Source organism: Microcebus murinus, chromosome 21, assembly GCF_040939455.1.
Source record: "Microcebus murinus isolate Inina chromosome 21, M.murinus_Inina_mat1.0, whole genome shotgun sequence".
NCBI classification, from domain to species: domain Eukaryota; kingdom Metazoa; phylum Chordata; class Mammalia; order Primates; family Cheirogaleidae; genus Microcebus; species Microcebus murinus.
Window position 1 is genome coordinate 16,623,759 of NC_134124.1, and position 27,774 is coordinate 16,651,532.

General features: G+C 54.0%; 2 protein-coding genes across 3 annotated transcripts in view; one reads left to right on the plus strand and one right to left on the minus strand.

Annotated features, from left to right (window-relative positions):
• Positions 1–14,294, plus strand: part of TCOF1 (treacle ribosome biogenesis factor 1) — a 39,122-nt gene extending 24,828 nt beyond the window's left edge. The window contains exons 17-25 of the mRNA XM_012790976.3: positions 1,027–1,213; positions 2,794–2,927; positions 4,699–4,942; positions 5,449–5,528; positions 6,395–6,575; positions 8,573–9,124; positions 10,827–10,924; positions 11,593–11,640; positions 12,267–14,294. Coding sequence (XP_012646430.2) covers positions 1,027–1,213; positions 2,794–2,927; positions 4,699–4,942; positions 5,449–5,528; positions 6,395–6,575; positions 8,573–9,124; positions 10,827–10,924; positions 11,593–11,619 — 1,503 coding nt within the window. The 3' untranslated portion in view covers positions 11,620–11,640; positions 12,267–14,294. The remainder of the gene's footprint in view (positions 1–1,026; positions 1,214–2,793; positions 2,928–4,698; positions 4,943–5,448; positions 5,529–6,394; positions 6,576–8,572; positions 9,125–10,826; positions 10,925–11,592; positions 11,641–12,266) is intronic.
• On the minus strand, positions 14,134–23,373 carry CD74 (CD74 molecule). Of its 2 annotated transcripts, XM_012791004.2 has the most exons (9): positions 23,085–23,373; positions 18,940–19,112; positions 18,647–18,726; positions 18,044–18,106; positions 17,266–17,361; positions 16,860–16,947; positions 15,594–15,785; positions 15,033–15,095; positions 14,134–14,735 (listed from the first exon to the last, which is right to left on the minus strand). In XM_012791004.2, the coding sequence occupies exons 1-9, from the start codon at positions 23,159–23,161 to the stop codon at positions 14,725–14,727; spliced, it is 843 nt and encodes a 280-aa protein (XP_012646458.1). In that variant the 5' UTR covers positions 23,162–23,373; the 3' UTR covers positions 14,134–14,724. The 2 variants fall into 2 exon arrangements, with proteins under 2 accessions (XP_012646458.1, XP_012646462.1); XM_012791008.3 differs by lacking the exon at positions 15,594–15,785.
• Positions 23,374–27,774: the final 4,401 nt, after the last annotated feature.

The following is a 27,774-nucleotide window of genomic DNA, read 5'->3' on the forward strand; positions in this document are numbered from 1 at the left end:
TAGGGTACCAGGGAGCTGCTGCTGCTCTCTCTCTTTCCTTTACTGTTCTATTGGAAAATTTAAAGCATACCCAAAGATAGAATGATATAAAGAACCCCCGCGTACCACGTACTGTCCTCAGCCGCAACAGTTACAAACTCCTGAGCAGGCTGGTTTCATGCATACCCTCCACTCAGTTTCCCAACGCCCCTGGATTACTTTGAATCCAGTCTCAGGCGTGTCATTTCAACCACCAGGATTGCAGTGTGCAGCTCTAAACGATAGGGACTTTTTCTTTAAAGCACAACCGCGATATAATATCCCACCTGAGAAACCGAACTACCCAGTCAGTGTCCCCAGTTCCTCGTTGTCTCCTGAAGGGTACTTTTCTATTTGGTGTTTTCAAGTAAGAGTCCAATTAAAGGCCAGGTGCTACATTGAGTTATTAGTCCTTTAAGTCTCAACCATTGGTTCTTTCCTACCCACCTTCCCCATGTTTCCCATGTGCAGTTTATTTGCTCAGAAACTGGGTTGGTGCAGCTGGGGAGCTGCCTCCTGGGCCACGTCTCAGGAGGGCTGCATCAGTGTCTGGGGTGGGGCAACTAGACTGGAAACACCTCCCTGGGTGAATCGTATTTTCTGGCCAAGCAGCCTTGGGAAACCCTGCTTAGAGCCCCCCTCCCAGCAGGTGGGTGTCCCTGAAGTCAGCCAGAGTAAAGACAGTGAAATTGGACAATCTGGTCCTGGCTCTGCTTCCAGTAGACTGTGTCCTAGGGCAGCCCCCTTTCCTCGCTGTGAACCTGCCGTTTTCCCACCTGTATAGTGGCGCTGATGCTGCTGGCCATGGTTCACTGTGAGGGTCAGGTGGGGTGCTGGGTCTTAGCAGGTGCGTGGGCTGGAAGAGCCCTGGGCAGCTGGAATGGCCTCTGACTGCCCCCAAGTTCTATGGACCCCTTGCCTTATAAAACCCTCCCCTCCCCTGTCTTTTCCTTCCCCTGGCCAAGCCTTTAATCACTGGGGGGGTATGTTTTGTTTTTGTTTTTCAAGGTGATTAAAACCCCTCTGATTTTTGTCGACCCTAATCGTAGTCCAGCTGGCCCAGCTGCTACCCCCGCGCAAGCCCAGGCTGCAAGCACCCCAGGGAAGGCCCGGGCCTCGGAGAGCACAGCCAAGAGCTCCTCCTCCGAGAGCGAGGATGAGGACGTGATCCCCGCCACACAGTGCTTGACTCCTGGTGAGCATGGCCCTACACAGTGTCACTCTGCTGTACCTGTCAGACTCAGCTGGGGGGCTGCCAGTACTGCCCCAGATTGAGGCCCAGAAGGGAGAGGGCACTGGCCAAGCCACATAGCAAAGTGTTGGTCAGGTGGGGCTTGGGGCCAGATCTCTGCTCCCTGCAATGGCCATCCTGATAAGGGCCTGGCTCAGACCTGCAGTTCTGAGGGACTCATTGCCAGGGCTTTTCCGTGCCAGCTCCAAGCGTGGAACCCAGACCAGTGGCTGGAAGCTCCAGGGACCAAGTTCCTACATAGTCTAAGAAAGCTCTGTAACAACTGACTGAATGTGGAGCAGCCTAGCAGGGTGGTAGTGAGCTTCCCATCCTTGGTGGCATGTGAAAAGGGTTAGGTAGGGCCGGGCGCAGTGGCTCACGCCTGTAATCCTAGCTCTCTGGGAGGCCGAGGCAGGTGGATCGCTCGAGGTCAGGAGTTTGAAACTAGCCTGAGCAAGAGCGAGACCCCGTCTCCACTAAAAATAGAAAGAAATTAATTGGCCAACTAATATATATAGAAAAAATCAGCCGGGCATGGTGGCGCATGCCTGTAGTCCCAGCTACTTGGAAGGCTGAGGCAGAGGATCGCTTGAGCCTAGGAGTTTGAGGTTGCTGTGAGCTAGGCTGATGCCATGGCACTCACTCTAGCTTGGGCAACAAAGCGAGACTCTGTCTCAAAATAAATAAATAAATAAAAATTTAAAAAAAAAAAAGGTTAGGTAATCTAAGCAGAGACATTGCAGAGAGGGATTTCATCCATCAGTGGGTTCTTTGAATTCTGGGAATCCGTGATTCTACCAGTGATAGCAGGAAAATGATTAATAGTACTATTATTACTATAACACTTTTAAGAGGAAATCATACCTGATCTTGGTAGCATAATTTAAAAGTACAAATTAGTGCAAAAGAAAAAAATACCACCTGTAATCCCACTGCCCCAAATAATTACTGTTAACATTGGGCAAGTGGTAACTGTACAAAAACCTACGTGTGTATGTTTAAAGTGAGACTATCCTGTATATGATGCTCAGTAACCTTTACTAGGTACATTGTGATACTGGCTACAAAGAAGCCCTCTGCATGAACATACTACAGTTTATTTAGCCAGTGCTCCGTTTGAGGAAGCAGAGGGTTTTGTTTCTGGGGGGTTTTGGGCCATTATAAATTGTTTGGTGAACACGGGTGTAACAGCCTCTGCAGGTAACCAGGGGACTCTCGGGAGAGACTGTTTTAACTGCAGAGAGAGTCATTTGGCACCAGTGCTCCAGCCTGTGGCTCAGGAGTAGCAGCCTGGCCAGCCGAGAAAGGGGAAGGGAAAGCCTGGGGTCACTGCCATAGCAGCCCCTTGAGCTCCCTGGGCCTTGTCAAATGGTGACATCTCTTACCCAGGAGGCTTGGGGAGGGAAACAAACAAGCTTCTACCTCTGTAGCCTTGAGCACAGTGCCAGGTCCCCAGGAAGGGCTGGCAAATCAGGTTTTTGTCACTGCTAAGGTGGCTGTGGGGCCTCTGTGCCCTGACGTGCCGCCATCCTACTCCATTGCAGCCATTAGAGCCAACGTGACCGCGTCCGCCACTCACCCAAGGACAAACCCCAAAGCCAACATTGCTGGGGCCAGCAACAGCAAGGAGTCCAGCCGGGGATCAGACGGCAAGAGACAGCAGGGACCGGCCACTCAGGTACCACCTGCTGGGCGAGGGAGGGCCACTACTACCACTGTCACCTCTGTGGCCAGAGGCCCTCCTGGCCTTCTGGCTACAGCCCTGGTGCCAGCTTCCTGAATTGCCTTTGAGTTGTCAGGAAGAGAAATCTGGGAATACAACCTCCGAGTGGAGCCAGCCCTGCACCTTGAGTCCCTCATCAGATTTTCCAACATGGTTGGGCTTTTTGATTTTTGTTTTCCTCCTGGTTTTGAAATGCCATGAGCAAAAGTTGCCGTGTTTAGCATTTATAATAGTGACTTTAACATTCTTCCTAGCCTTCACCATGTTCAGTGCATTTTTATTTGTTCTGTGCCTAAATCTAAAAGCTGGACAGGGTAGGGTTAATGGCCCATTAACCCTATTAATGGGGGGCGGACATCCCCTGCTCAGAGAGGTGGTGTGCCATCCATGCACCACGCACTCCAGCCCAAGAAGAGCTTGTAGGAGCCTGAGAGCTGGGTGGGTGGCTGGGCCGTGGCTGTCCATTAGGCCCTGCAGCCAGCAGATGGTGCTGAGCATCTGTCCCTGCTGGGCACTGGGGAACCCGCAGCAATAAGACAGGGAGGGCCCTGCCCTCGTGGAGTTCCCAGGCCAGCAGGGAGGCAGCCATTACACAGGGAAACCAGAATATAAGTACAATACTCACAGCTGGTAGGAGCTTTGAAGGAAGCGGTGTACGCTAGAGAATAAAGGGGTGACTTGCTTTAGAAAGATGGGCAGGAAGGCCTTCCCAAGGTGGTGACAGCGAAGCTGGGGAAGCAGCAGTCACAGGATGAGCCAGGCACCCTCCAGGCAGGGAAGCGGCAGGTGCCAGGGCCCTCAGAGACACACTTGGGGAACAGCTGGCTAGAGCAGCAAGGAGAAGGGCACAGGCCACAGTGAGGGCTGCGCCACATCTGCAGGGAAGTGGGAGACCCAGAGGCCCTCAGGGAGGGGTCACGCCGGTTTCTTTTGTCCTGACACTGGTGGGTATAAAGTAGGAGTGGCACCAGCGGGGGGACCACCAGGCTAGAGATTTGTCCCCAGTGAAGACTCAGATTGAGCGATGTGGCCCCGGTGGGGCCTAAGCTGCTTCCCTCCACTGGGTCTTTGTACTCTTTGAGAACAACGTGATTTGCTCATAACCTGAAGCCTGCCACCAATTTTGTTGCATAGGTGGTGACATTGCCCCTTTGACTGCCCTTCAGTCCCCTATCCCAGCCTCATGGCTCCTGCTACCCAGACAGGACCTGGCCAGGGTATGGCATAGATGGCATGCCCCAGGAACCCGTGAGTCTCAAGGCTGCCTCTTGCTGCCCACAGGTGACAAAGAGGAACCGAGCTTCCCTCCCCCTGACCCAGGTCCTTGCCAGGAAGCCAGGAGTCCCAGCCTCCTATTGGCAGGACCCAGGCTTCAAGTGGGGTGAGCTTGGGGGCTAGGGGAAGCAGGCCCACCCTGCCCTGCTCCCGAAGGCCAGGCTGGGATCATCTTTTGGCCCTGCTGCAGAATATGGAAGGGAAAGGCACAGGCATGGCCTTGAACCCTGCACCACCACCTGCCTGCCTGTGACCTTGGCACTTGGTTCACCTGCCCAGGCCCCAGCGGCCTGGTCTGTGTGAGGGAATTTACAGTATGCTCTTGGAGAGTCACGTGAGAAGGAGCAAATGTATGATGCGCCTAACATGGTGCCTAGCCCTATTGGAGTGTTCAGGAAGGACCAGAACTTTCTTACCCTAATTTTTCCACTCTCTCCTTTCACTAAATGAGGTTGACAGTGCTGTAGGAACATTCCCTGTGATGGGTTCCCAGAGCATCCCTGTCCAGACCGGAGTGACCAGCAATCCCAGAAAACCCAAGCTTCCTGACAGCCAGCAGGCCACAACTGCTCCCTTGGGCCACCCCAAGGCCAAAGCCCCTGGGAGCTCAGATGACAGTGAGGACAGCGACAGCTCTTCAGGGAGCGAGGAGGATGCTGAAGGGCCCCAGATGGCCAAGTCGGCCCAGCGGCCAGGTGAGGGTGCCAGGAGAGGGATGAGACACAGCCTGGTGGGGCCCTGGGCTCTGGCCTCGGCTCTGCATCTCAATTTGTTCTGCGACCTTAGGCAGGTCCTCCTGCCCTGGGCCCCAGTTCCCCCCATGCAGCTCCGTGCGGGAGTCCGACCAGATGGTTTCAGAGACCTGGCTTTGCTGTGTGGCCACTCAGCTTTTTGATACCAGGCTTCCTTCTCTGATTCCTCGAAGCTTCAGGGCCTTGCCTCCCCTGCAGGGGAGAGCAGGGAAATGTAAGCAGGGCCTCGAGAATTAGAAATGAAGGTTTTGGCATTCAGGTGTCTCACCTAAAATGCTGTGAACAGAACAGCACTGAATTTTGTGAGAAGCAATAAGAAGCCTTGGGCAGGAGGGTGAGGAACCTACAGGGAGACCGGGGCATCATGGAGCCCTCCTGAAGGGTCTTCCCTGCCTAGTTGGCAGGGGCGCCCTAAGACTGCCAACAGGATACCTGTGCTTCTCCTGTAGGTCCAGCCACCTCCAGCAGGGAGACGTTGGTGGAGGAGACCACAGACTCCAGCGAGGATGAGGTGGTGGCACCTTCCCAGGTAACTACAAAGGAGAGGACTGGCAACCTCAAAAGTCTTGGGGCTAGAGCACCAGGCCCGGCTGCCATCCACCTGGTCCCTCAAGTCAGGGGACTGGGCCCTCCCTCTTCCCAGAAGCCTGGGGCAAGGTCATGTCTGCAGGGCACTGGGTGTGGCTCAGCCAGAAGAATACAGCCAAGCTGTTTCCTCCTCCAGGGCTCTATTCATTGTAGAGCCACGAGTACTTTAACCCTCTGAGTACTTAACACTGGGGCTCAGTAGAAAGGATTGACTTTGATTCTAGGTGATACCCTACAAAAAACATTCTTTAACAGATTTCTCTTAAGGTATCTATATGTGGCAAGCACTAGTGATTTTCTGTTTGCATTAATAATAAGACATTTTCTTTTTAAATGTGTCTTTCTAAAAAGTTCATTAATTCAGGCCAGGCACGGTGGCTCACGCCTGTAATCTTAGCACTCTGGGAGGCTGAGGCGGGCGGATTGCTTGAGCTCAGGAATTTGAGACCAGCCTGAGCAAGAGCGAGACCTCATCTCTACCAAAAGTCGGGTGCATGCCTGTAGTCCCAGCTACTTGGGAGGCTGAGGCAGAAGGATCGTTTGAGCCCAGGAGTGTGAGGTTGCTGTGAGCTAGGCTGACGCCATGGCACTCTAGTCAGGGCAACAAAGTGAGACTCTGTCTCAAAAAAAAAAGTTTATTAATTCAAACAGTTCAGGAGGTCCCCCTCTGGGCCTAAGTGCCCACCCACTCTGCACTGACTGGGCAGGACCCATCCTAGTCCCTTACCTGTTTTTCGCTGCAGACTACGCCTCGGGCTGGGTGGGGTGAGATGGGGTTGCGGCCTCTTTCACACTGGGCTTCTTCAGTCTCTCCTCTCAGGCTATGTGACCCCTGGACTAACCCCAGCCAATTCCCAGGCCTCAAAGGCCACTCCCAGGCCAGACTCCAACCCCTCAGTCTCCTCTGCTCCGGCTATCAAAGACGACCCAGATGGCAAGCGGGAGGCTGAGCCCCAACAGGCAGCAGGCATCACGTCCCCTAAAACAGGTGAGTTGAGGGCTGTAAGAGGGACACAGCAGGCCATGGAGGGACAAAGCAACAGTCCCACCAACGTGGTCCTGTCTGGCTGGAGAGAGTGAGACCTATGGCTGTGCACTGGGCCCAGAGGTGCTCCTCAAAGTGTAGGTGGGGCCCCGCGCCCAGGTGTCCAGCTGCCATGGTCCGGGACAGGCTGGAGGCTGGCGTTTATCCACCCCTGGGGATGCTGGTCTACCGGTAGGATAACCCCTGCCTTAGCAGAAGCTGCACCTTGGCTTGTGCAGTAGGTCCTGGCTCTCTCTGGCCATCCTTGTCACCTTTTCTTCCCAGCGAATGGGCTCACAGTGTGGGGACTTGGAGGGTAGCAGACAAAAGGCTGAGAGCCATGTTTGGAGGAATCTCCAGCACATGGAAGAGACGCCAGCAATGGAGTGGCCCCAGGGCTGTTCTGACTCGCTGTAAAGCCTTAGACAAGCCCCTGGCCACTCCGGGCCTTCTGTGTCTTAACCAGACACAGCAGAGTTTGGTGCATCCAGTCTGTATCAAGGAATGGCCTGCATAGAAAATAGTCACATGCTATTTGGAGGGCAGACTGGAGTACTCAAGTCACCCAGCCTGGGGCATCCACTATCCCCTGATTTTGCCAGAGCTGAGAAACAAGTATCTCAAATGGGCACACCTGAGATAGCGCTAGAGGTTCCCTAGCCTGGTGTCCTGGGGTGTTTGCAGACAAGAAGCAGAGAAGTGGGCTCTGGGGAAAGAGATTGCCAGGGCCAACTGTGCCCTCCCCATCCCCTCTCCAGACAGCTCCTGCCCTCATGGGGAATCACCAAAGGACAGAACTGGGCCTCCATCCATCCCGGGGCCCTCTGCTCAGCCTGCCCTGCCCACTTCCCCTGGTCCACCATGGCTGTGGAGCCAGAAGCTGCTGGAGACCCTGCGCGGTGCTGAGGGGCGCTGTCAGGCTCAGTGCACATTGCAGGGAGCAGCCCCAAGCCTGTGTGACACGGAGTGCCCACCTGGGCCCCTCTTTAAGACGAACACCTCCAGGGCCAAAGCACTGGGCCACCTTTCAGAGCCTGCTGTGTAGGAGCTTTGTGGCCCTGAGGCCCAGAAAGGGGCAGATGCCTGCCTGGGTCACCTGGGAAGTTAAGGCAGGGATGGGACCCAGTCCTGAGCTCTTGGCTGCGGCCTGCCCCGTGCTGGGTCAGAAGAGGAGTCGTTGCTCACTTTCTTCCCCAGCGCGCTCTCTGTGAGAGGCGGGTGCGACAAGGAGACATTTTAGAGGGGGCTGTGGAAGGTTTTTTTTACACACGTAGTCAGCACACAATTATCAAAGGCAAGCAGAGGCGTGGAAAATTCTAAACAAAGGCTGCACCAGAAGCCGCTCTGGCAGGCAGCAAACCTGCTTAGTCAGCCACCTTGTGCATATGCACTGCTCACAGCGCCCCCAGCCCACCGGACCCCGAGCCAGGAGGGCCTCGTGTGGGTGGGCATGAGTTGAGTGTCTGCATGGCCTTCATTTGATTATAAACCTACCGTGTGTAGTAGGGGGCCTCCCTGTTCATCTAACTCTCAGTTTGCATACAGGGAAACTGAGACCCAGGGAGGAGCTGGGTCCTGACCAGAGTCACATGGCAAGTTGGCAGAACCAGGTCCCCTTCCTCCCAGCTCTGGACGCCATCTCCCTGACCTTTCATCTTGTTGACAGATTTCAGGCTCTCATTCACATTCTAGAGTCGTTTTCTGTCCCCAACCCTAACTCAAGGGGAGTTTTTGGTGACAGAAGGAAAAAGCTCTAAGTTAGAAGTGAGATCAGGGAGTGCAGCTAGGAGAAAGGTGTGAGCTTAGGAGACAGGGTGGGGCAGAGTGACTGCTGGGCCTTGCTGTCCCCCCATCTGTGCCGCCGTAGGAAAAGGTGGAGCTGCTCCCCCTAAGCTCTCACATAACATAAGATCTGTCCCCCAACTCTCCCAGATCCGTAACCCCAAGTTCTCTCTCCATAGGCAAAAAAGAGGCCACTTCAGGCGCCACATCTCAGAAGCCCCGAAAGCCCAAGAAGGGGGCGGGGAACCCCCAGGCGTCAACGCTGGCATTGCAGAACGACATCACCCAGCGTCTCCTGGGAGAGTCCTGGCCCCTCAGCGAGGCCCAGGTGCAGGCCTCGGTGGCGAAGGTCCTCGCAGAGCTGCTAGAGCAGGAAAAGAAGAAGGCCACAGATGCCACCAAGGAGAGCAGTAAGAAGGGCCGCAAACGGAAGCCGTCAGGAGACCAGTTGGCTACCAAGGCCCCCAAGAGCAAGAAGAAGAAACAGCTGGCCGCTGGGGAAGGCGGGGAGGGCGCTGTGTCCCCGGAAAAGGCCTCCGTGACTTCCAAGGGGAAAGCAAAGAAAGACAAATCAAGTGGTGATGTCAAGGAGAAGAAGGGGAAAGGGTCTCCTGGCTCTCAGGGGGGCAAGGACAAGCCAAAAGGGGAGCTTCCGAAGGGGGCGGTGAAGGTGGAGGGTGGCGATCAAAGCAGCCCAAAGACCAAGAAAGAGAAGAAGAAATCCGACAAGAGTAAGTGACTTCGTTTCCCCAGTCCATGCCAAGGGCTGCTGGGTACCCCACTGGTGCAGGAGGGCCCCCAGCCAGCACCTGGTCTCCTTCCTCTCATAGAAGGGAGAGGCTGAGCAGTCGTTTGTCCAGGCCCAGGGGCCAGCTAGCGGCAGAGCCAGAGCCAGATTCCAGAGCGTCTGGGCCAGCGCGTCAGAGGCTCCAGAGCATGGCCTGCTCCCAGAGCCCAGCGTGCTCACTCTCGGCACCCAGCAGTCACGTTTTCAGCTTCAGGCTTTTGGAAGCCCCAAGCTCAGGCTGTAGCCGAAGCAAGGACAGGGAATCGTGTCCTCTCTCCCCTCAGGCCAAGTCAGCAGATTCTGGGAGATCCTGCTTCTCCGCCAGCTCCCTGGGTACACAAGGGACCAGGAACCAGAATGCCTGACTCCTGATCCCGAGCCCTGTCCTCTCTAGACATCAGTTTCCCTTTCCCTCAGTAGTAGTAGTGGCCCCTACTGAGCTCTGTGCCAGACTGCACATAGTAGGCCCTCATTTAATGCTCATGCCAGCCCTGTCCAGCAGGTCATTTTTCATTCCCATTTTCTAGGTAGAAAACCATGGTTCAGCAGTAGAGGCGCTCAGAGTCACAGATGTAGGCAGCACCTGGGCACTACCCTGGGTGGTGGTGAAGAGGTAAATGAGGCTGCGTAGATGCCCAGAGAATCAGCTCATTCTAGAGCGAGAGCCAGGCACCCTTGGGGCAGGACGTGCAGCCCCTTGGTGCTCAGAACTGTGCTAGATTCCCATTTCTAGTATGGATAGGTAGTGTCCTTTTTTTTTTTTCAGACAGTCTCACTCTGTTGCCCAGGTTAGAGTGGTTAGAGTGCCATGGCGTCAGCCTCAATCACAGCAACCTCAAACTCCTGGGCTCAAGCAATTCTGCTGCCTCAGCCTCCCGAGTAGCTGGGACTACAGGCATGTGCCACCATGCCCGGCTAATTTTCTATTTTTAGTAGAGACAGAGTCTCTCTCTTGCTCAGGCTGGTCTCAAACTCCTGAGCTCAAACGATCCTCCCGCCTCAGCCTCCCAGAGTGCTAGGATTACAGGTGTGAACCACCACACCCTGCTGGTAGTGTCATTTTTAAATAAATGTGCAGGAGTTTTTAGAAGTGAGTTAATTTAAATAAAAATGATAGTCCATCCAAGTCAGCCACCATGGTCCCCACCTGTCATCCTACCAGTTTGGGAGGCTGAAGCAGGAGGCCAAGAGTTTGACATCAGCCTGAGGAACATAACAAGACTCTGCCTCTACAAAAAAAAATTTAAAAATTGGCCAGGCGTGGTGGGGTGTGCCTGTAGTCCCAGTTAATTGGGAGGCTGAGGCAGGAGGATCACTTGAGCCTAGGAGTTCAAGGCTGCAGTGAGTTATGATCATGCCACTGTACTGTAGCCCTGGCAACAGAGTGGGACCCTGTCTCAAAAAAAAAAAAAAATAGTACCTGTCCATATGGTCTATGGATGGGACAGAAGTCATGAGGCTGGCCTCCGAGGGGCAGGCATGCTGGCCTTGGGATGGTCACCATGGCATGGCTCCCCGTGGTGTGGGCAGAGCTGGCAGGATGCGGTGTAGGGTCCCTGGAGCCCTGCCCCAGGGTGCCTCCTGACATTGATGCCAACACTTAAGACCACCATCTGTTGCTCAGGAAGTTTACCTTCTTCCCTCAGAAAAAAAAGATAAGGATAAAAAGGAAAAGAAGAAGAAAGCAAAAAAGACCTCAACCAAAGACCCTGAATTACCATTCCAGAAGAAAAAGAAGAAAAAGGTAGAGTGATTTGGGGGTGGAGGGGGGGGTCCTCAGGCCAGAAAAGGAACCCAAACCGAGTCCCCAGGGTGAATGTTAGCTCTTGCCACATGCCGGATCCAGTCTCTGCTCACTTTCCGTGCTGTGGGTCTGGTGGGGGCCCGCGTGAGTTGTGACACACTAGGAAAGAGGCATGTCCCCTCCTCTGAGCATGTGGAAGTGTCTTGTGTGTGAGGAAGAAGGGTGTTGGGACGGGGGCGGGGCGAGGAGAGGTCCCAGGGACAGGGAGACCAGTAGGCTCCTGCAGTTTGCAGGTGAGAGGAGACCCTACCTGGGCTGTGTCCCGCCTGGCAGGGTTTCCCACTGGAGGAACACGTGCGCGTGTCCACGGCATGGGTGGCAAAGCCTGGTGCTCTGAACGGGGGCTGCCTTTCCAGCCCGGGGCCCGGCACCGTAGGCGCAGCTGAAGTCACCTTGGCCGGCAGGGTTGCAGCTGTGTTCAGAGCTGAACACCTCTCGCTGCGAGCCCTGGGCTCCTTCCTGGAGGACACGTGAGGCACTGCCTTGCCCTCCAGGGTCCCTGCAGTCCCCGTGTCTGTTCTGGGGGAGCCGCCAGTACTCAGGAGGTGGGGGCAGCAGCGGGTGGGAGGAGCTGCAGGTCTGAGCCGCTCACACTTCTCTCCTCGCAGAAGAAGACAGCAGAGCTGACCGTGTGAGGGCGCAGGCACCAGGCGCAGGTACGCGTCCAGGCCATCCCTGGGCATCCGGGGTGGGAGGGCAGCTCTGGCAGCCCCAGAGAGCCAGGCGGACCTCATCGGTGGGAAAGGGGTTCCATTCCTGTGGGGCCCGTGGGCTGATACCTGGAGCTGGCACTGCAGCAGCAGAAGGATCCAGAACTGTAAGGGCAACGATCAGTGCCAAGTGTACCCTAAGTGAAGGCGCCGTGCTTGCCTTAGCGGGTGGTTTCTCTCCTTACCATCCTGTAACCTGGGGACATTCCTCTCGGGAAGGAAGGTGGTTTGCTGGGGATGAGCCATCATAATGATCTGCTTGGCTATGGAGGAAAGGCCCCGCCAGGTGGTGGTGACAGAGTTAGCTGCTCCACTGGCTGTGCTGGCCCGTGTCCCCCAGCCTCCTGTAAATGGGGGTTCACACAGAACCTGCCCCCTGGGCTGGTGGTAGGGCTCACGCAGCGCTGAACACTGAAGCGCTCAGCCCAATTCCCAGGGCGTGCTAAGCGCTAAACAGTGGCCACTGTGGTTAGTGAATGCCCCTCCCCTGCATTGGAGATGCCAAGTTTGATTGTCCTTGATGGAGGAAAAGGTCAAAAAATCTTACATCTGAATGTGTTTCCTTCCCCCAGGGATCTCTTAGCCGAGTGGTGACCATCCCACGCCTCTGACCTTGGCCTACCTCTGCCCGCCATGGGTTGGAACTGAATTTTTAACTTCCCTTCCCTGAGAAGAAGACAGCCAGCTGCAGGTCCCCGTGCTGGCCAAGCCAGCAAGCCTGCAGGGAGGCTGGTCCCAGAAGAAAGTGGGCCCAGCTTCTGCGACCTTGATCCCACCTGCCCCAGCACAGGGCGCTTCGTATAGATGTGTACAGTATATATATTTTTTTAAATGACACACCTCTCCCCTGGCAAACCCCAAATGCCCAAGGCCTCGGGACTTTGGCCCCCAAGGAAGTCTCTGCAGACCCAGCTAGGCCCGACCTGCAGCTCGTGTCCTGCCATGTGGTCTCTGGCTCATCCCGAGGCTTTGTCCTCCTTTTGTCAGTTTTTTCGGTTGTGTTGGCTTTTTTTTTTTTTTTTTTAACTCAGAAAATAAAAGACTTGAGGGAGATGTGCAAGTTCCGGTGCATCTGGGGCAAACGCGTTGCAGTGGCTTGCTCTTGGAACGGGCAGTCTGGCCAGCGCCCAGGATTCCTTCTTGACTGCATATCTAGGCTCTGGGATTCTGTGGCAGCTGGGACAGGCAGTTTGCCAGAGAAAGACAGGGGAGGCCCCCAGGGTCCTGCATGGGTGGGGAAGGCATCCTGGAAGAGGTGGCATCTGAGCTAAAGGAGAACTGAAGGAGGGTCACGGTTGGCTTCCGAATCCAGAGTAGGTCATGCAAACACCCAGAGGCAAAAACTGGAAGGGGACATCAGAAGCCACCTAGGGGGCCGGCTTTGGAGGCGCGTGGGGGAGGGTAGCTGTGGCAGGCACAGCAACAGCAGGAAAGCCCGGGAGGAGTAGCGCTGGTTCTGCGGTGGCGAGGGCGAGACGGGGATGAGCTGGAAAGACATGTCAGGTGATGTCCACAGGACTTGGCGGTGGCTTGGGTGTGGATGGAGCTGGCTAGGGGGTAGCAAAGGGTGTCTCTTGCTGTTCCAGCCTGAAAATGCAAAGGCTCGCTTCCCTGGGCCCAGAGCAGTATGGAGTTACCAGAGGTCCTGGAGATTTCTCTCCAAAGCTCTTAGCTCCTTGCTAGAGACGGCCGGGGCAGTGCAGAGAAAGAATGCTGGGCTGGAGACCCCGCTCGCTTCCAGCTGCGCCCTCGACCCAGGGCCGTAGGCCGGGCCCTCCCCGCCGTAGCCTCTCCCTGCGAGCCTGCTGGTCTGGAACAGAGGCTGCAGAGTAGTGTCCTCACTGACTCACAGTAAGTCTTTAAACTTAAAAATGGAGCAATTTCACTGACATTCTGGATTTCTGGCTCCTCTCGAAAGGTCAACAAATCTGGCAACAGGGCCTGCACTTTCTCCCGGCAGCAGCCGGTGAGAGCTGAAGAGCAGCCGGCCCCTCGGGCGGGCATGGGCACCCGGTTCTGCACAGTCCCCCACTTCCTGTCCGTCCCTGACACGGGGGCCCCACGTCGGTTGCCATCTGTTATCCCACTCGAACCGTTCTTAGTATAGAAAATGAAATTGGGGACATGGGAAAATGAAAGCTTGACCAAGAGGAACTTGTGCTTAAAACACTGTAGGCAAGAGCCTATTTCTTTTTGGGAGTGAAGAGAGTGTGTGTGTGTTGTGTGTGTGTGTGTGTATGTGTGTGTGTATGTGTGTGTGTGTGTGTGTGTGTGTAACATGCAGCCAGATATGTCTGTCCAAAGACTACAGCCCCATGGACATCTCTGTCTGGGCTCCCTGGGCTGCGTTCTCCCACCAGATGACTGAATTTGGGGCCTTTGTGTATCTCCTTGGGGCAAACAATCCAGATACCAACGGAAGAGCCAAGAGCCAGAGTGTTCTACTCACTACCTTTTATTGTTACTTGAGCTGTGGCCCTGAGGGTGATGACAAGCTGGCTGAGCAGAGGGCACTCGGGTTGGCAGAGAGTGAGGAGGGTTGTGGGTGGAGAGGCTGAGCTCTCCTTGGGGAGTGATGCCAGGGAGAGGGGAGAGGGTAGCTCATCCAGGCTGGAAAAGCTGAGGCCAGAGGGGACAGGTGGGCAGCAAATGTGTCCAGCCTGGGGTTGGGGGTAGGGTTGTCCCTTTTCCCTGTGCCTTTCCACCTCGTCCATGGGATCTCAGAGCCCCATGTTGGAGGCTGCTGTGATGTCAGGAATGGGGGTCTACCTAGCTTTCAGTCCACCTCAGGCTTTGTGTCTCTGTTGACAGGTGAGGGTTGGGCAGCAGGGCCCTGCTGCCTCTGTGCTGTTGTGACTTGATTTGTCATGTCCGAGGAAGACGGAGAGCCAGGCGCCAGAGTCTCATGGAATGAGGGGCAGGGTGGCAGGGTGGGAAGTGAGGGAGGGGCTAGAGTTGGGGGGCAGAGGGGAACAAGAAAGCTGTGGTCGCGCAGGGCTGGCTGGGTACTGGAGACCGCCTCTGTTGTTCTCACACCACGACTGTGGAGAGGGAAGCAGCAAGTTGAGGTTGGGGTCACCCGTTCATTGTCCCTGCCCCTTCCCAGCATCCTGGGTCTGCAGAGTCTAGGCCTGTCCACCCTCCACTGCCCCCTGTTCGAGGACAAATACCTTCATGGATTCACGTACCCCCCACAACCCTGTTCCTCATCTATGCATTGGTTTTGCCAAGGATGTCAGGGAACGGCTGGGGTCATGCTCCCTCTTCTGCCAGCGAGGGAACCGGCCCCGCTGGGGATCAGCTGCTGGCCACCAGATCCCTCTCTGCAGGGCCCTTACCTAGGTTCGGCTCCAGCTTGGTCAGGCCCAGCCCGGAAGACAGGTCCTCCATGTCCTGTGGCTCTGCAAAGGAGCAGTGAATCCATCATTCCCTGCGGTGCCACCTGCCCCACCCAAGGTGCCTGAGGGCAGTTCCCACACTAGCGCAGCTTAGTGCCTGGAAAAGCAGGCCGGGAAGGAAGCCCCTGCAGCTGCAAGGAAGAGGTGTGGTTGGGGGCTCTGGAGAGCAAGGCCAAGGAAGGCGGTGATGAAAGGAGACGTGCAGATCTGTAGGACTCCTGGATGCAGGAGGATGGTGCGTGGAAGAACGAAGATCACAGATGAAAGGTTGGAGGATAAATGAACAAATGAGGTCGACAAGCGTGGATGTGAGACAAGACGAGGAATGCGCTGGTGAGTGGATGGACAAAGGGCTAGACGCATGCTGACGGTGGCTGTCCCCCGGGAGCTGCCATTCCAAGTGTCCTGGTCCCATGTGCTCCAGAGGGGACCTCTTGCCCTTCAACCTTCCTAGTCCTGTCTGGTCCTCCGACTCTCGCTAGCACAGTGGCCACTGCTTACCACTGCAGTTATGGTGCCCGCGGCTCCTGGTGTGGGGGACCTCGGTGCCGTTGGGGAAGACGCACCAGCAGTAGCCGATGCTCCCATAGCACTGGAGCGGCATATAGTTGCCGTTCTCGTCGCACTTGGGACGGAACATGCCTGGGTGGACGGCAGGGATGCGGCTGACCTCTTCCTGGCACTTGGTCAGTGCTGAAGCGACAGGCATGATGAAGACACAGTGAGTGAGTGGGCTCTGGACTGCAGTCTCAGCAGAGCCAGAGACACACACACCACTGCTGTGGGCCTAATGCCTTCTGCCCAAGTAGCTTTACTCACTCTACCCATTACACAGATGGGAAAGCTGAGGCCTGAGGCCTAGCCCAACAAGGTCCAAGATCAAAGAGGACGTGAATGGCAATGTGTCTGATTCACTCCAGAATTTGACAATTTCTTCTGATACTTAAAGCCCATCAAAATTTGGAATTGTACCTGATTATGATTTCTAGAGAAAAGCAATGGATGCCTTGGTGTGTCTGCTTCCTGTTACTGGGAGTTCCCAAGTAGAAATGGGGTTACCATTTGTCGTGGAGGGGATCCAAGCATCAGCTGGGAGCTGACCGGGATAACATGTGAGGTGCCTTCTCTGAACCTCATGGAGAAATGGAGGCCCAGGGCAGGGTGGGCCTCTGACCTCCACTTCAGGACACGGAAGCCCAGGGAAGAGACTTGCCCAGAGTTGCACAGCTACTTGGAGGCAGCACCAGGATGAAAACAGCGCTTTGTGTTGGACCATAGCAGCATTTTAAAAAAAGCAGGGGGGTGGGGGTTGCAGTTTAGGCCTTGAACATCCTGGTATACGTTCTCCATGAGGTGGGAAATGCCAAGGCCCCCTTTACTCTCTGTCTGTGCGAACTCAGCCCCTCACTGCAGTTGTGGGACTAGTGTTGGGAAAGGCAATTACAAAGGTTCCTGCCTGGTGGGTTTCAGGCTGGGTTTGCTCCAGGCCGCCTTGTGCGGTGCCATACTCCACTCACGAGGGGAGGCCTCTACCCGTGGGCCCTTACAGCGAACACGCAAGAGCAGATCACAGACAAGACGGGGCCCAGGGGGCAGCAAACCAAGAAGGGACAGGAAGGAGGGACAGATGTGAAAGCGGAGAGAGGATGGGAGGTTCCCACGGTGCTTCAGTCAGGGAGTGCCGAAGGCCCAGCGGCTGCAGCTGCAGGAGAGCTCTGAAGGAGCTCCCAGAAGCCCTGGCACCCCAAAGCTCCCCGCTCCCTGTACCTTTTGGCGGGACCTCAGTGGGCTTTTCCTCCATGGAGTTCTTGCTTAGCTCAAACAGGAGCCACTGGTGCATCCAGCTCTCAAAGACCTAACGGGGCAGAGGTTGGGGGTCAGGCTCAGTAGCCTTCACCAAGCCCCTGCCCTGCCTGGCTTTGCCCCTGGGGACAGAAAGAGAGGGCCAGACTGGGGCCCAAACCCAGGGTCCCGCTGCAGCCTGGTTCCCCCTTAAAGACCCAAGGGAGTTGTCCAGGTATTTCCTCAACTTCAAGCCCTCCTAGCTGCCTGGGGCTTTGTGAGTCCTGGAAGCCCCTCCAGCTTCCTGAGAATGGCTTCCTCAGCCCGCCTCTTCCCAGCCTTGCCCGGGACTTTGGGAGAAAGAGGGTTCCAGTACAGAGAACCTGCTGACCTTCCAGTCCAGGCCCTCCATGGTGCTCTTGAGGTGTTTCAGGTTCTCTGGGAAGCTCCCCTTCAGCTGCGGGTACACCTTCAGGGGGTCGGCCCTCTGCAGGGTGGCAGGGCAGGAAGCATGGTTAAAAAGAGCTCCCCGGCAGGCAAGGTGAAATGTGTAGGCTGTATTCCCCTGGCTCTCCATTCTGAGGAGTGGACCCGAGCTGCACCAAGCCTGGACCCTGGACCTCAGCCATGAGGAGAGGGGCAGGGTAAGGGCAGTTCAGTTGCACAGCCACAAGACCCAGGGCCAGCTCTACCAGTAACCCTCAGGCTTCTCCCTGCAGATACCTACTCATCTTTCAGGTCTCCTCCAGGAAGACTTCCTTGGCTGTTCCAAGCTAGATTGGGTCCTCTGCCTCTTTCCTCACAAAGCCCCCTGCACCTCCCTCATCACCTAGTCGCTTGTCTGTCTCCCACGCTAGCCTGAGATCCCTGTGGCTTCAGGGGCTGGGGCCAGTCCCTGGCAGAGTAGACAAGTAGTAAAAGTTTAGGAAGGACAAAAGGGGTGTCTTGCTTAAGGCACTTTCAAGCTTTTGGCCTCAGTTTCTCCATCTCAAACACGAGGGGAGGCTGGAATCCATATAACATTTAAAGGCCACCGTTGCTTTCCTTCAACAATCCAGAGAGCACGTGCTGAAGTCTACATGAGCCAGGTGTGGTGGAGGCTTGGGAGATCGCCTTGCCGGGGCCCTGTGGGGGCTGCAGGGCCGCCTGGCTGGCTCTCCCTCACTTACCAGGAGCAGGTGCATCACATGGTCCTGTGTCATGTTGCCGTATTTGGTGGCATTCTGCTTAGGCTGTGGGAGGAAGGAACAGAGAGTTACCAGCACTGGCCTCGGAGGAGGGCGTGTAGAGTGGGAGCCCACGGCTGGGGTCTGGGTAAGAGCCTGCAGTTCCGGGCACTCGATGGGCCCATCTCTGCCGCTTCCAAACATGAGTGTGAGCAAGTCCTTTACCTTCCTGCCTCAATGCCCTCACTGGTCAAACTGGCATAAGCTTTCCTGCCCAGGGCTTTGTCAACAGCAGTTTTGTGAACAGAAAAACTGACGTGTGTGATATCAAGGGCCTTGGGAGTGGGCGGGGACAGTAAGATGCTATGGGAAGTGAGAAGCACTTTGTAAACTGTAGAGGGCTGGGCTTCCTCCCAGGGCTGGCCCCAAGAGGCTCTTTGTCTGTGGGGTACCCTCTCCTTCCTGAGGGGCGCCCTACTCCTCCCCAGCAATCAGGACCCCCCCAGCTAGGCTCTTCCTAGAGAACCTCCCTGCCCCCACCCCCAGCACCTGTCCTCCATGCAGACTAGACAGCATGTCCCCTCCCAGCGCCCAGGCTGTCCTTACCCCCTGGGGCAGGCCTTCCATGGGCAGCGCCTGCATCATCAAGGGGGTGGCCATGCGCATCTTGCTCATAGGCTTGGGAGCTGTGGGGACAGGGAGCACAACTTGGGTGTGGTGCTGGTGCCCAGGGAGAAGGGCATCCAGGTCCAGGGGCTGAGATCCCAGACCCAAGTGAGGGGCTGGAATTTCAGACTAGAGGCAGAGGACAGTGGGCCCAGTGGGTACAAGAGTGGGGTCTCCAAGGTGAGGGACAGCGGGGTGGGCGGGGGATGCCAGGAAGGAGGTGGGGCACGCACGCTTGGGAAGCTTCATGCGCAGGCTCTCCAGCTGCAGGTTCTGCGAGGTGACCGTCAGCTTGTCCAGCCGGCCCTGCTGCTGGTACAGGAAGTAGGCGGTGGTGGCCTGGCCCGCCAGGAGCAGAGCCACCAGGACAGAAAAGCCTGTGTACAGCGCTCCGCGGTTGCAATTCCTGGTGGGGGTTGGGGGGAAGGGTTAGAGGAGAATCCCCTGATGTGGCTGCCCCAGGAGTTGGCTGGGAGTGGAGGAGCGTACCCCCCTCTCCTTCAGCCCCCTAAGGCACCCCTAACAATCACACGTTAAGCTGGCTACGGGAATGCAGCTTGAAGTCATTCCCTAATCCCCCGTTCCAACCACTAACGTGCCGAAGTCCTCCCAATAGAAACCCTATAGCTCTGCCCACCCACCCCCCGGGCCTAGACTAAATAGAGACCAGTTCCTTGTCCTCTCTGGGCCTTGGTGTCCTGCCTGTGCAATGAGGGGTTGAGACGCAGGGTCTCCCCAGGTCCCCATTGCCGTGGGGATCTCCTGAGGATCAGGACTGCCTTCAAGGGGAAGGAATTTTGTTTGGGGGGCTTTTTGTTTTTTGAGATAGGGTCTTGCTCTGTCACCTGGGCTAGAGTGCAGTAGCGTCATTCTAGCTCACTGCAACCTCAAACTCCTGGGTTCAGGCGATCCTCCTGCCTCAGCCTCCCGAGTAGCAGGGACTACAGGTGCATGCCACCATGCTTGGCTAATTTTTCTATTTTTTATGGAGATGGGATCTCCGCTCTTGTTCAGGTTGGTCTTTATCTGGCCTCAAGCAATCCTCCCACCTCAGCCTCCCAAAGTGATAGGAATACAGGCATAAGCCACCGTGCCCAGCCTTGTTTTATTTTTTAATTGACTTTAAAAAATTGTATATACTTACTGTTTAAGGACAAAGGGGGTTTTTACCCCGCTACCTAACCACCACCACCACCACCCGCCCTTCCCCCCACCCCCGCGCCCCCCAGGCTGTGGAATCAGATTTAAGGAGAAAGGGGAAGGAAGTAGGACCAGGACAGCAGAGCGTGTGGCCCACCTGAAAAGGAGAAGTGGGCTTGACATTTTGGGGGTGGGGGTGGGGGAACGCTGGACCATGTCGCTGGAGCAGGCCAGGCACCACCCCCTCCGTGGCACATCCTCTGTCCCAGACTCTTCACGTGTCTTTGAGCAAGTCCCTGCCAGTCTCCACACCTCTATTCCCTTGTCTCTCACACGGGTACCCCTCACCCCCGCGATTCTAGGATTTGGTGCTTTCTTCTTTGAAGCCAGACCTCACTGTGACCACAGAAGTTCTCAAATGGTAATATCCACACAGTGTGGGGCAGGTTTCCACAGGAGTATAGATGCCTGTGTGACTTTCTCACTCTCTCTCTGGGCTCTCTGGGCTTGCCGTGTGCACGATGAGGGGTGGCCAGACCTCAGGGGTCCTTGTAGCTGTGGGTACTGGATGCTGTTTGGGGCACATGTGCATGTTACAGTATGGAGGATGTAAGGATCCCAGGACCCTCAGAGTTCCTGACCTGTTTCTCAGCCTACCCCAGCAGAGGGGCCACTAGGACGCTGCTATGGCTAGAATGTGCCCCCTCCAAAATTCAGGTGTTGCCATGGTGGTGCTATTGAGGGGCAATTGGGCTGTGAGGGTTCCTTTGTCATGAATGGAATTAGGTGCCCTCCCAAGGGGGTTTGATGGAGGAGTTGGTTCTCTCTTGCCCTTCTGCCTTCTGCCATGTGCGAACACAGCAAGAAAAAAAAAAGCCTTCACCAGGTGCCAGAGCCTTGATCTTGGACTTGCCAGTCTCCAGAACGATGAGAATCAAATTTCTGTTACCCTGTCTCTGGTATTCTGTTCTATATAGCAGCACAAAAAGGACTAAGACAGACACTATTGGAAATTGGCGGGATGAGACTGCACCCAGCTTACTCCAGCAACCCTCCAGGATGGCTTAGGAAACTCCAGGAGACCCTTCTGCCTAGTAACGAATGACATCACAGGCATGCCTTATTCTCACTGGCTCTCTGCTTCCCCCTCCCCCCCACCCCGTGCTTTCTGAGCTAAGGTCCAGCCCAAGGAAGAGCTATTCTGGAAGGAAAAAGCAAAAACCCTTCCTGGGAAAAGGGAGGAAACTAGACAGGAAAGAAGAACAAATTTTACTTCTTGGCTTTTCCAAGGAATGGGTGGCCAGGCCTGTAAAGATGGTGAAAAGTACCCCTCGTCTTGTGTCTCACCTGGGTTCAAGCTCTCCATGTGAGTAAAACGAATAAGCACATCTACTCTAAGGCTGTTGAATAAGATAAGGAGGGTAGAGCTCTTGGCTCCATACCTAGCACACTGTTAGCACTCTATAAATAAATAACCCTTAGTACTATTCTCAGGGGAGCTAATAGTTAACTTTAGCATCTCAGTTTCTTCCTCTTTATGAATCTTGAATGTCCCCTAGTTTTGGTAGAGTGCCAACTGTTGTCACCCCCTCTCTTTATTTCCTCCTTTGCACAGCCTCCTAAAATATTTAAAGAAAAAAAAAAGTAATTGGTCAAAGTCAGGAGCCAACCAGAACTAGCAGGAATCATGACACAGATGTTGCCAGGCAGAAGTGTTCACAGAAGGCTCCCAAACAGGCTCCAGTCTGGAATGGCCTGAGCACGCAGTGCTGGGCCCATTTTAGAAGCAGAACTGAACTAAATGAGAACCAGATGAGGAATTGACAAGAGGGCACCCTCTTTGAACACTGAGCCCACTGGGTCTGCAACTCACTGGGTGACCTGAGCTCAGAGGGGTCCCCACCTCCCCTCCCCACAAATCACACCTCTAAAAGGGGCCAGATGGAAGAGTGAGCTCACACTTTGAAATAAGACTAGTCCTGAGTTCAAATTCTGCCCCCAGCACTCACCAGGTGTGATAACTTGGGTGAGTCTCTTACCAATAAGAGCCTCAATGTCCTCCTCTGTAACAAGAGATAAAGTACCTGACTCATAGGGTGACTGTGAGAATTAAGATTGAGTTTAGCCTTTAGTTATGTGTCTGGCAAATAATCATAGTAGTAACTAGCAGTGACTGAGGACTAGCAACAGGTCCACAGTGGATGGGAACTAGTATGGCTATGGTTGTTGTGGTTATTACTGAGACTCAGGGAGAGGCAGTGATTTATCCAAGGTCACACATGACAGTAGCAGAACCTGGACCAGAACCCAGTCCTCACAAGGGAGTCTTCCCTCCTCGCCATGGGATTCCCCGGGGTTTTCACAGGCTGCTGCTCTAATAGTCTGTATCTGGTTACCTCGTCCCCCAGAACACGGCTCCCCATGACATCTCTGAGTGTCTCTCCCAAACCCCTTTCTGCCTGGCAACAGCTGGTGTCATCTATAGCTGTAAGTCCCTGTAGATCACAAACGACTTTTTGAAGACTGGGGGAGTCAGGGCATTGGGGTAGCTGTATTCTAGCCCCTTCTGGGAGGAAACACATGGGTGAGGCCATTTGGGGGCTGGGAGAGGGGTTCCGGGGTCCTCTGGCCTCCTGCTTGCAGGGAGCAGGGCACAGAGAGGAGCACAAACCACTTCAAGCCTTGGCCCCAGACTCTTAGCCAGAGCCCGTCCCTCCTTTCTTGCCCACCCCCAACATCTCTCCATCCCCTCTGTGAGGCAGCCCTCGGTCTCGCTCCACTCCACAGACACCTGCTTGCACAAACACCTAGGCCCACTCCCGGTGATTAGGAGGGAGCTCCTCTGTGAAGAGCTGCTCCTACCGGTCCGTTGGAGAAACTTTTTCCGTTGGGATCTAGAAATTTTCAAAATTCGATCCAAGGTTTCTAACCTAGGGCTCCTGGCTCAGCTTGGAGGACGGTTTCTGTGAAGCTCCTGATACTTTATAAAGCTCTAGGGAGAGAGTGTAGGGCTCACTTCTGATTTTCAGGAGGGGCCTGATGCAAAGAAGGTTCCAAACCCCTGCTCGAAGGGAACCGAAGCCCAGAGTGGGCCAGAGACTTGCTCACAATCACCCAAGAAGTGTTAGAGTCGAGCCCGAACACGTCCCTTCGGTGACTGCCCGGCAGTCCCCCTTCCCGCCTCCCGCCACCTGTGTGCAGTCCAGGGTCTGCGCGCTTCCCTGGTGCTCACACGTACCTCTCTGGGGCCCCTGGGCGCTGGGTCAGCATGGGCGTTTGCTCATGGTTGGAGATGAGGTCGCGCTGGTCATCCATGGCTCTGGCTCCTCCCCAAGGCTCCTGCTGCTGCTGCCGCTGCCTGTGTGTCTGGGACCCTGAACCCCAGGCTCACCTCTTGAAGTTGGTGCCGAGGAGGAATTTGATTCGTCCACAAGAGGACACTCCGCCCACCTGGCAGATGTGGAAGTGAAAGCCACAAAGCTGGAAATACCCCACTTGGGCAAAGCGGCCTTTCACAGGGCAGGATGGGGAAGGGGCGCTCCCCACGCAGGCAGGTAGAAAAGCCAGCACCGTCCCATTGGCTGCCCAGGGCCCTCATCACTTGTTTCTGGGCAGACCTTTGGATTCATACGGCTCTTTAGATGTTGCAAGAAACAGGCAAATGTCCACTCCCTAGACAGGAACTCACATGGAAGCAGAGAATGCCTTTGTTTGTCTCCCCTTCTCATCCGTAAATGAGGGGGTGCAGAAAGGGGCTGTGTCCCCTCTGTGAGCTTGGACAAGTCCTCTTCTCTGGCCTCAGTTATGTCATCTCAAAAATTGGGAAGAAAGGTTGGAGTCGGGGTTCTCTCTGCTCCCTTCTGACTCTAGCATTGTAAGAACCTAGGAGTCCATGTTTTAAGGCTCTGGTAGTAACACCCGTGAGATCGTTTCCTAAGCCCTCCTTTGTCCGCACATTTTATATTTGACATGCTTTGTTTCCTGTAACGTTTACAGTGACCCTTTGAGGAGTGTTTTATCATCTCCGTTTACAGATAGGGACACTGACGCTTTGAGAGGCTATGTGCTTGCCCAGGGTCACACACCCAGGAAGTGGAGGGCCCATGATTTTAACCACTCTGCTTATCTGCCTTCTAGTGCTTGAACCGTGTGGCTCAAAGCCCGGAGGACGGAGGCCTCAGCAGGGAGGGCAGAGGAGGGCCTGGGAGAGGTGTGGGGGGAGATTTGACAGTGCGGGCAAGGTGTCGTGGCCTCATTCTGTGGCTTGTATATTGTGACGTAAGACATACATTTGGTCTCTGCCCCTGGTTCCTGACGACTAACACCCACAGAATCTCGGGAGTGAGAAGAGTGTCATTTTGTATGCTCATCAGATACTGGTGGCCGTAAGTGCCCAGATAACTTCAGGATGGGGGCCAGTTGCCAGAGGAACCAACCATGTGATGAGAAGGTTGGGACTTTCAGACCCTCACCCTTGACTCACCCCACCGAGATGTCCAGGGTGGGCAGAGGGGCTGGAGATTGACTTCAGTCGCCTGTGGCCAATGATTTAATCAATCCTGTCTATGTAATGGAACCTACATAAAAACCCCAAACGACAGGGTTTAGAGACCTTTTGGGTAAATGAGCACATCCGTGTGCCAGGAGTGGGGCACACCCCAACTCCACAGGGACAGAAGCTCCTGTGCTCAGAACCCTTCCCCATCCCCTGCCCTAGGTACCTCTGCATCTGGCTGTTCATCTGTACCCTTTACAATAAACCAGTGACAGTCAGTAAAGTGTTTCCCTGAGTTCTGTGACCCATTATCCCACTTTATCAAATATGAGGAGGGGGGCGTCGGTCAGAAGTCCTGGAGGCCCGGGACTTGCAGCTGGCATCTGAGGTGGCGCAGCCTTGTGGGGCTGAGCCCCGCACCTGCAAGGTCTGCCGCTAAGCCCAGATAGACAGTCAGGATGGAACTGAATTGTAGGATGCTTGGTAAATAAAAAGAAAAAAGTTTGCACTAATGTGTTTTTTTTAAATAAACTTAGACTTTGTGGTTCTAAGATTCAATGAGTCTTGGATTTCAAGAGTCAAGGGATTATCAGTGGGAGCTAGACTATGGCCATACAAGGGCGAACAGAGTAGAGTAGTGAACATTGGAGACTCACAGGAGGGGAGGTTGGGAAAGGTGAGGGATGACAAATTACCTACGGGGTACAATGTGCACTACTCGGGCAATGGGTACACCAAGAGCCCAGGCCCAGGTACCCAGAGATGGGTACACCAAGAGCCCAGGCTCCACCACTGTGCGATATATACATGTAATGGAATTCAACTTGTATCCCCTAAGTCTATTAAAATTTTTTAAAAAGGGAAAAAAGAGAATCAACAACAACAACAAAAAGAGAGACAAGGGAGATATTAATAGTGTATGTATTTTGGAAGAACAGACATGGCCTTTGATGCAGCCAGACCTGAGTTCAAGTCCCAAGTCAGAAGCATCCTAGGTGTGTGGCCTCAGCCAGTTCCTGATGAGCCAGTTCCTCAATCACTCTGACTTTGTTTTCTCCTTTGTAATATAAGGGTGGTAGTACGAACCTCACAGGGCTATTAGATTAAATAAGCATTTAGGGGCTGGGTGCAGTAGCTCATGCCTGTAATCTTAGCACTTTGGGAGGCGTGGCAGGAGGATCACTTGAGGCTAGGAGTTCGAGGTTGCAGTGAGCTATGATCGTACCACTGCATTCCAGCCTGGGTGACAGAATGAGACCCTGTCTCTAAAACATAAATAAATAATAAATAAATAAGCATTTAACACATAGCTCATACCATAGAAGATGCTCAAGAAATGAAACTGTTACTCTTCAAATATTTACTGTTAAGATGTTTTCTGCATCTGTAATCCTAGCACTCTGGGAGGCAGAGGCAGGAGGATTGCTCAAGGTCAGGAGTTCAAAACCAGCCTGAGCAAGAGCGAGACCCCGTCTCTACTATAAATAGAAAGAAATTAATTGGCCAACTAATATATATAGAAAAAAATTAGCCAGGCATGGTGGCGCATGCCTGTAGTCCCAGCTACTCGGGAGGCTGAGGCAGGAGGATTGCTTGAGCCCAGGAGTTTGAGGTTGCTGTGAGCTAGGCTGACGCCACGGCACTCACTCTAGCCTGGGCAACAAAAGTGAGACTCTGTCTCAAAAAAAAAAAAAAAAAAAAGTTTTCTGGATGATTAAGACAAAAGAAATCATATAACCACACAAAAACTTACACACAAATGAATGTCTGTGGCACCTTTATTCATAATATCCAAAAAGTAAAAACAACACAAATATCCACCAGCTGATGAATGGGTAAACAAAATGTGGAATATGCCTCCCATGGAATGTTATTCTGCCATAAACAGGAGTGAATATCTCAAAAAGACAGTTTTTTTAATGAAAAGGAATAAAGTACCGATTCATGCTACAACACAGATGAACCTTGAAAACATTTGGCTAAGTGAAATAAGCCAGACACAAAAGGCCACATATTATTATATGATTCCATTTATGTGAAATGTCCAAAATAGGCAAGTCCATGGAGACGGAAAGTAGATTAGTTGTCGCCAGGGGCTGGGGGAGGAGGGAACAGAGAGTGGTTGCTAATGGGTATAGAGTTTCCCTTTGGTTGATGAAAATATTCCGGAATTAATGGTGATGGTTGCACAACTTTGTGGATATACAGAAAACTGCTGAATTGTACAATTTAAAAGGGAGAATGTTATGGCACATGAATTACATGTTGATTTTTTTTTTTAAGAGATAGAATCTCAGGGCCGGGCACGGTGGCTCACGCCTGTAATCCTAGCACTCTGGGAGGCCAAGGCAGGCGGATCGCTCAAGGTCAGGAGTTTGAAACGAGCCTGAGCAAGAGTGAGACCCCGTCTCTACTAAAAATAGAAAGAAATTAATTGGCCAACTAAAAATATATAGAAAAAATTAGCCGAGCGTGGTGGCGCATGCCTGTAGACCCAGCTACTCAGGAGGCAGAGGCAGTAGGATCACTTGAGCTCAGGAGTTTGAGGTTGCCGTGAGCTGACACTACAGCACTCTAACCAGGGCAACAGAGTGAGACTCTGTCTCCAAAAAAAAAAAAAAGAGATAGAATCTCACTATTATCCAGGCTGGAGTGCAGTGGTGTGATCATAGCTCACTGTAATCTTCACTCCTATGCACAGGCAATCCTCCTGCCTCAGCCTCCCGAGTAGCTGGTAGCTGGGACTACAGGCACATGCCACCATGGCCAGCTAATTTTTCTTTTTTTTTTTTTGTAGCAATGGAGTCTGGTTATGTTGCCTAGGCTGGTCTTAAACTCCCGGCCTCAAACAATCCTCCTGCCTTGGCCTCCCAAAATGTTGGGATTATAGGCATGAGCCACCCACACCCAGCCTCAATTTTTTAAAAGATTTTAATGATGGCTAGAGTACACATTTACTTTTGCTTCCTCTCTTACTTTGCTTCTGGCACTAAAGGGACAATGTGGGTTTGTGTTTTGGGTTTTGTTTTTGTTTTGAGAAAGTCTTATTCCTTCACCTGGACTAGAGTGCTGTGGCGTCACCCTAGCTCACAGCAACCTCAAACTCCGAGGCTCAAGGGATCCTCCTCCCTGAGCCTCCTGAGCAGCTGGAACTATAGGCGCGCCCCACCACACCTGGCTAATTTTTTTATTTTTAGTGGAGACTGGGTCTCGGTCTTGCTCAGGCTGGTCTCAAACTTCTGAGCTCAAGCAATCCTCCTGCCTCAGCCTCCTAGAGTGCTAGGACTATAGGCATGAACCACCGTGCCCAGCCCACAGTGGCTTTTCTTTTTTTTAAGTGTAAGTCTATAAGAACAAAGAGAACAGAAGCGAAAACAACCCATTTTAAAAGCTGTAGAGCAGGTGGATTAGTGTTAAGTTCCTGAGCAGACCC

Bases quoted from the DNA above. Each gene is read 5' to 3' on its own strand.
- CD74 (XM_012791004.2), bottom strand. From the start codon at position 23,161: ATGGATGACCAGCGCGACCTCATCTCCAACCATGAGCAAACGCCCATG. The intron at 18,727-18,939 runs GTGCGTGCCCCA...CTGTCCCCACAG, and splicing joins GCGCATGAAGCTTCCCAAGC to CTCCCAAGCCTATGAGCAAG. The intron at 15,786-16,859 runs GTACAGGGAGCG...CTGTCGCTTCAG, and splicing joins CACTGAGGTCCCGCCAAAAG to CACTGACCAAGTGCCAGGAA.